The sequence below is a fragment of the Phalaenopsis equestris genome, unplaced genomic scaffold (genome assembly GCF_001263595.1).
Source record: "Phalaenopsis equestris unplaced genomic scaffold, ASM126359v1 Scaffold000684, whole genome shotgun sequence".
Classification (NCBI taxonomy): domain Eukaryota; kingdom Viridiplantae; phylum Streptophyta; class Magnoliopsida; order Asparagales; family Orchidaceae; genus Phalaenopsis; species Phalaenopsis equestris.
In genome coordinates this window covers 166,514-174,094 of record NW_018165124.1, presented here as the reverse complement: position 1 = coordinate 174,094, position 7,581 = coordinate 166,514, and the positions used below count along the sequence as shown (strand labels likewise).

The 7,581-nt window shown below is 38.4% G+C and overlaps 1 protein-coding gene across 1 annotated transcript; it reads left to right on the top strand.

Annotated features, from left to right (window-relative positions):
- Window positions 1-2,131: 2,131 nt before the first annotated feature.
- LOC110030239 (laccase-22-like) lies at window positions 2,132-6,399 on the top strand. The gene is made up of 6 exons (XM_020732859.1): window positions 2,132-2,278; window positions 3,039-3,190; window positions 4,526-4,770; window positions 4,866-4,997; window positions 5,073-5,996; window positions 6,067-6,399. Exons 1-6 carry the CDS (start codon window positions 2,195-2,197, stop codon window positions 6,195-6,197), a joined length of 1,668 nt encoding a protein of 555 aa, XP_020588518.1. The 5' UTR covers window positions 2,132-2,194; the 3' UTR covers window positions 6,198-6,399.
- The last annotated feature ends 1,182 nt before the right edge of the window (window positions 6,400-7,581 follow it).

The window sequence follows — 7,581 nt, the reverse complement described above, 5'->3', positions numbered from 1 at the left end:
CAAGCTCACTATATATATATATATATATATTGTATGTAAGTGATAGTAGTCCTTTACTTAGGACGTTACTTGCTAAACCTGTTTTTGAAATTTACTTACTGCTACATATAAAGTTTTGATTTTAATTCCTAGGTAATTTACCTGCAGTTTAAGTAGAGTTTTACTAAGTCATTAAAAAGAGTTTTTCGTTCCTCGTGGAATCGATACTTGGGGACTAAGGGAAAGTCCTATATTACTTAAAACGATACGTGCACTTGTGTAGTATCTCTAGTGTGTAAAATTGAATTATGGAGAAAAAATGAGAATTATTTGTTAAATAGCACTCAGTCGAGAATTAAGGGTACAAGCACATACAGGCAGTGGGAGTCAAGTTTTTTGGCACGTTTGTCTAAATTTGAAATTGAAGTAATTACATACTAAGAACGCACATATTGTGTCGGGATTAGGGGCTTGGCCTCCGTGATTTATCTTGAGAAAGTATTATCTAGTTGCATAGGCCACTGTACCTCAGTGTGTTCGTATCTAAGGTGGTTGAGCGATGCAAAACCCATGCTATCAGGAAAATGGGTATCTTGCTCCCCTTCCAAGACAATTGGGACTATTCTTCTTGTTTGAAAGGCAATGGTTCTTCGTGGATGATGATATGTTGCAAGTCACTATGGTTGTGCCTTTGTGGGGCGACCTCGTTTCGGATTGCCTCCATCATCTGTTCTTTGAGATCGCTAATTTGCTAACTCACAAAGTCGCGAGTGCAGTTCATGTCGTTAGCAGTTTCCTTGAGTTGGGGTTTTTGCCCTTGAGTTACTTCTCTTATTGTTTATCGCATGATTTGGACTCACCGCATCTTTTAAGTTGTTGAAGCCTATATTTGGATCACACTCAAGGAATGGAGTGTAAGAAGGAGAGAAATTTTAAATTTCATGTCAATTCTTCATATATGGTGGTCTCCTATTACATTTACTATTCCTATTTTTATATAGGAAATTATAATCATATGTAAAATGTTGGTTATGCCCTTGATATTTTGGTAATCCATTGGCCTTCGTCAGCCTGTCTCGGATCGCCTCATAGTTTATTGTTAGGAAATTTTTGTATTTGCTGTCTTCTGAGTAGTCACTTCCTTTGTTGGATAGCCCCCTGGTTGATTGGTCGTCGAGCACTTCGGTTTCTAGTCGGTCTGTCGACTGTCTCTTGTCCTAGTCTCGCCGCTGAACCCTTCTTGCCCTACACACACACACACACACACACACACACATACAGACACACACACTCACAGCAGTTTACAGCAGTGCGGGCATAAATCATACATTAATACAGAGTAGTTCGGTTTCTAGTTGGTCCGTCGACTGTCTCTTATCCTAGTCTCGCCGCTGAACCCTTCTTTTATAACACACACACACACACACACACACACACACATACAGACACACACACTTACAGCAGTGCGGGCATAAATCATACATTAATACAGAGTAGTTCGGTTTCTAGTTGGTCCGTCGACTGTCTCTTATCCTAGTCTCGCCGCTGAACCCTTCTTGCCCTACACACACACACACACACACACACATACATACAGACACACACACAGCAGCGCGAACATAAATCATTGTTTGTTGTTTGGAAATTTTCGTATTTTTTGTCTTCTGAGTAGTCATTTCTTTTGTTGGATAGCCCCCTGGTTGATTGGTCGTCGAGCAGTTCGTTACAGCAGCGCGGGCATAAATCATAAATTAGCCTCATTAGTCATCACTATATTCATTTTTTAGCACATTGGAACTGTTCCTTTTTCCCCAAAACTCAATATTGGCAAAGACAACATTCGAATTTATTTTATCTAATATGGCGCAAGTTTGGTTCTCACCAACTCCCTCCTCCTTCAACCAACAGGTGGTCGACGGAGGGCTGAAAGGAGCAGGTTTACAAATTTAACATGCAGGAAAAGAAAGCAACTTTGTGTAGAAATCAAGAAATGTTGAGAAAGAAACGGGGGGAAAACATGTAGTTATCTCTACCAAAACCTTATTGATTAAGGCTCATCACCTCACCTAATATCTAAAACGACATTGCAGCTATAGCTTCCTACTCTTTTTAAGCACTGATTGTCTTGACATTGTCCGACTGTGCAAATTCATTCTCTCAGCGAAGGAAGAAGAACAGCAGAAGGTGATTGGGAGGGGAGGAAGGAGCTGGTAATATGGAGTCTGTTCGAAGTCTTCTGCTTTTGATTTCCTTGTTTCCCGCAATTGCCAATGGTTTGACTCGGCATTACAAGTTCAATGTAAGTGCTCTTGTTCAATCACACACACACACCATGGTCTTGAACCCAAGTCATATTTGCTGCAAGCTTTTTCGCTCAATCAAAAGACTAAGATGGCTCACTTTTGTTCATTATATATATATATATATATATAATACTATACATGACAGTTATCGACGAGGACTCCACTTCAAATATGATTAGTGAGGCAATTTTCATTTATTTATTTATTTATTTACATGAATCACACAAAAGAAAAAAAAATCTTGTAAACTCGAACTACCAACCCGCCGGAAACCGCCCTCCGGCCACCGGAATTTTCTCCGTTCTCCCAAGCCTCCGCCTCCTCATCGAAGCTTTCCGCCGCTCCTCCCCTTCTCTCCGGCGAAAACTGACCGTTAGATCCGTAAACGCTCTAAGAATATATTTATGAACGCCTTGTTCATTCAGCTCCAAATAACACAACAGAAGCTCCTCCATAAAATCCCAATCCAACGGCCCCAATTTATCCACGTGACGAACTTCCATCATGTCCTCCATAGATCGCCGGAAAACCCCACTGTTTTCATACCACTTTTTTTTCATGTACAAACGTCTAGCATGTTTTCCATATTACTATCTATATTAACCTTAACTTGAAAGGCATTTAACGATCCAATGTAACGTGCTCCTTATATGGTAGTGAACCACATCAAGCTGAATGTCTCTATATATATATATATATATATATATATATATATATATTTGTCATAACTGGAATGTGCTGATAAAAATTGCACAGATTGTGACGAGAAATGCGACCCGGCTTTGCTCGACCAAGCCCATTGTCACCGTGAACGGGCAGTTCCCGGGGCCGACGCTATCAGCCCGAGAAGGCGACAACGTGCTCGTGAAGGTAGTCAACCATGTCAAGTATAATGTTACAATCCACTGGTGAGTATTCAATAGAACGAATTGCAGTTCTTAATTAATTTCCACCATAATCTAATTGACCATTCAACTGCCAACTTAATAAAAGCACCTGAAGCACTATCTTGCTAAGTTTAGATGGCCTCATGAACCTAACTCCATATCGTCTAAAGAATCTTATCCTTTTAAAGTATAAGTGTTGGTTGATCAGTCATTATGTAATCGAGAATTGTGTTAAAAAGTTTTTGTTGGATTATACCAAAATGCTTAAATTTATTGCACATTTCGACTGATAAATGGACTATTAACCTCTTGAACATATTGAAAGACTAATATTGTCAAGTTTTTTTATTAATGGATAAGAATTAATCTTAATGTAAAATACAATAGACTAATTAAATTAGCAAAATATCTTTTTAGTTATTATTAATTTATTTATGTAATAAAATATAGAAGTTTTGATGAATTATCCAAGTTTTGATTATCTTAATAAGGAAAAAAATAGCCATTTAAATATAGATATCTGATTTTAAAAATATGTAGGATGTTTCATATATACTTCATAAAACAATTCTCTTTATTTCTGCCATATATTTGCAACATTATTATATCATTAAAAATAAACAAAAATGTTTTGATATTATTATGGTTGTATGCTAGAAAAATTACAACGACCGATGGAATATGAATTTTTGACAATCTGTGCAATTTTTTATCAAAACGCTGAAAACAGTGTTTTCACACCGTACATGTCTAGGTGCGGTGGTAGCTTTCTGACCGCGGTCTGGCTTTTCCAAAAAAAATAAAAATTTATAATAGCTACCGCACCTAACTTATCAACAGATTATTTTTAATCAGCTTATCAGTAGATTATTCAATAAGCTGCAGCTGCCCCAAACAAACCCTTAGAATTACATAAAGTTTCACGTAACCAAATAAGCAAAACTCATAATGTGTGACAAGAAAACCCTAGAAGGGAAAAACAAAATGGCTTGACCCAACTAGAGATTTACGAGATAGAGTGAAAAATAAAATAAAAATTAAAAAGCTCTTTCCTATAAGCTAGAGAATATAAAACTAAAAAATTTGACATCTTAGTCAGTCCAATTCTAAAATGCTAATAAAAATGATACTTTTTATGTGGTTTTAAAATAATTTACTTCTAAAAAGTAATAAAAGTGATATTTTTTATGTGATTTTAAATTTTTGAGTGTTATGTAAATATGAAATTTTAGTGTTAAAACATGTAAATACATAAAAATTTTCAAAACACAATTACAGAGCAGAATCAAGTAATTTCCCTTCCAGTAACATTTCAGTCCAGCACAACAAACCTAAGAGATGATACATCAATCACAGGCATGGAGTAAAGCAGATCCGAACAGGGTGGGCTGACGGACCTGCATACATCACACAGTGCCCAATCCAACCCGGACAGAGCTACGTCTACAACTTCACCCTCACCGGCCAAAGAGGGACTCTTTGGTACCACGCCCATATCCTGTGGCTTAGAGCCACCGTCCATGGCGCCATCGTTATCAAGCCTAAGCTCCACGTCCCTTATCCCTTCCCCAATCCCCATCAAGAGCTCGTCCTCATCTTAGGTACTCTACTCACCCATTCACTGATCAATCCCCCACCACTTCTCTGTTCATCATCAAACTCCGCGAACATCATCTCCTGTAAATTCGATTTGCAGGCGAATGGTGGAAGGCCGACACAGAGGCGGTGATAAATCAGGCAACGAAAACCGGCCAAGCTCCCAACATCTCCGATGCACACACCATCAACGGCCATCCCGGACCAATTTCTACTTGTGTTTCTCCACAAGGTGGAATCCAACCCAAACTATTGTTAATCATAATCTTCTATCAGAGTTGTAATTTAATGGCGCACGTACGTACAGATGGTTACAAATTGCAGGTGAACAGAGGTAAAACATACCTGCTCCGAATCGTCAACGCTGCACTCAACGAGGACCTGTTCTTCAAGGTAGCCGGGCACAAGCTCACCGTGGTGGAGGTCGACGCCGTCTACACAAAACCATTCATTGTCGACACGGTGCTGATCACCCCAGGCCAAACCACCAACGTCCTCCTTACCACAGACAAAAGCTCAGGCAACTACCTCGTCACCGCCTCCACATTCATGGACGCCATGATCATTGCGGTCGACAACCATACCGCAACCGCCACCTTGCAGTATAAAGGCACTCTTGCCACTTCTCCCCTCAGCACCGTCGAAGTGCCTCAGAGGAACGCCACCCCGCTTGCCACTAGCTTCGCCGACTCTCTCCGCAGCCTCAACTCCAAAACATATCCCGCCAATGTCCCTCAGAACGTCGACCACTCCCTTCTTTTCACCATCGGGCTTGGCATAAACCCCTGCCCGACTTGTATCAACGGCAGCCGCGTCGTGGCGGCAATCAACAATGTTAGCTTTGTGATGCCGGAAATGGCTTTACTTGAGGCGCATTTCTTCAATAAGCAAGGAGTCTTTACAACGGACTTCCCCGGGAAGCCACCGGTGGCATTCAACTACACGGGGAGCGGCCCAACGAACTTGCAGACAACGAACGGGACAAGATTGTATCGCATCGCCTACAACTCGACGGTGCAGGTGGTGTTACAGGACACGGGGATCATTGCGCCGGAGAGCCACCCCATTCATTTGCACGGCTTCAATTTCTTTGTGGTTGGGCAAGGGGTTGGGAACTATGACCCCAAGACCTCGCCTTCCAAGTTTAACCTCGTGGACCCGATTGAAAGGAATACAATCGGCATGCCGTCCGGTGGCTGGGCGGCTATTAGATTCAAAGCAGACAACCCAGGTACGGAGATGAGGTAAAACAGGAAACTTTGATGATATGGCTGCTAATTTTTTTTGTTTTTTGGTTTCAGGGGTTTGGTTCTTGCACTGCCATTTTGAGGTGCACACGAGTTGGGGGCTGAAGATGGCCTTCTTGGTGGAGGATGGAGAGGGGGCCAATGAGTCCCTGTTGCCGCCGCCCAGTGATCTTCCAAAGTGTTAGCTTGGCCTGAGACACGCTCAAGAGGAGAGAATCACTTCTTTGAGCTCGGAGACGGAGATGAAAATTATTAGGGCTTTCAGTTTGTTTAGGTTTGAGAGTGGAGTGAAAGAAGCTGGAAAGCAGAAATCAATAATAAGTTTGTTTTCAGAGATTTCAATGTTTTGTTTCTTTTCATTACATTTGTAGATAATTCAGAAAAGATTGTTTTTTTATTAGTTAATGCATCTAATGGTATCCAAATATTTTGTTCCTCTCATAAATTACACGGTTGTTTATTTGACAGGAACAAATTAATTTGTTTTGGTAAATGAAGAGTTAGCATGTTTAAGAGTTAGCAATTTGTAAAAGTTGGTTCAATATTAATAATTGAGTTGATTAATTATAAGAGATTAGAGGTATTATAGGTTGGCATTCTCTTATTTCGTTTGAGAAGTTCAAAACTATAAAAGAATTAATGTACGAACTCCGATGAGCTCTAGATCAATTAATTTATGAAGTTTCTTCAAAAAAAAAATAATACACAAAGCCTCAAATTTATAAGAAAATAATGTTGATTAAGAACTTTCAGATTTTTTTTCTAGTGTTCAAAGCAATGCATTTATGTGCTTAACATTTTATAAAGCGAAGAAAATTCTAAGATTTTGTCCGGTTAACATATCTTAACTATTTCTATTAAGCACATGAAAAGGATTTAGGGGAGCACATTAGGAAGAGTTATCAATGTTTTTGAAGCTGTTAAAGCTAGTGTATTTAGACCTATTGCTTTGCCTATGGAAAAGGAGTTATTATCTTAGCCATGTGTTTATTTTTTGTAATTCGAAAAGGGGGAAAGTGGCTAGATACCATGTGATTTATGGTGTAATATGTGGATACATCTTTCACTTGTAATTATAATATATATTATGTGTGTAAGAGTTTAAAAGACAATTTAATCTCTAGAAACATTATGAAGCACAAATATTACATGGGAGAAAGTTAGATATCTAGTGTATAACATAAGTATATGTGCAAAATATGAAATACATAATAAGTTTGATTATTATCCAAAAAATTATTTTAGAACATGAAAAACAAATCAATTACATGGGTGAAAGTTAGATATCTAGTGTATAACATAAGTATACGTGCAAAATATGAAATACATAATAAGTTTGATTATCATCCAAAAAATTATTTTAGAACATGAAAAACAAATCTACTATTTATTTTGTTTTTTAACCTAACAATAAAAAGAAAACACCTCTTATTTATGATTTTTGTTTTGACATTTTTCCTACATAATTTACTTTTTTTTTTCCTTGAGCCTAAAAAAAATTACTAACCAATAAAACTTATTGTTATCCAAATATTTTGATGATTAGAAACCCCTAATCATATCTAACTA

Bases quoted from the DNA above. Each gene is read 5' to 3' on its own strand.
- LOC110030239 (XM_020732859.1), top strand. From the start codon at position 2,195: ATGGAGTCTGTTCGAAGTCTTCTGCTTTTGATTTCCTTGTTTCCCGCA. The intron at 2,279-3,038 runs GTAAGTGCTCTT...AAAATTGCACAG, and splicing joins CTCGGCATTACAAGTTCAAT to ATTGTGACGAGAAATGCGAC. The intron at 4,998-5,072 runs GTGGAATCCAAC...ACGTACGTACAG, and splicing joins TACTTGTGTTTCTCCACAAG to ATGGTTACAAATTGCAGGTG.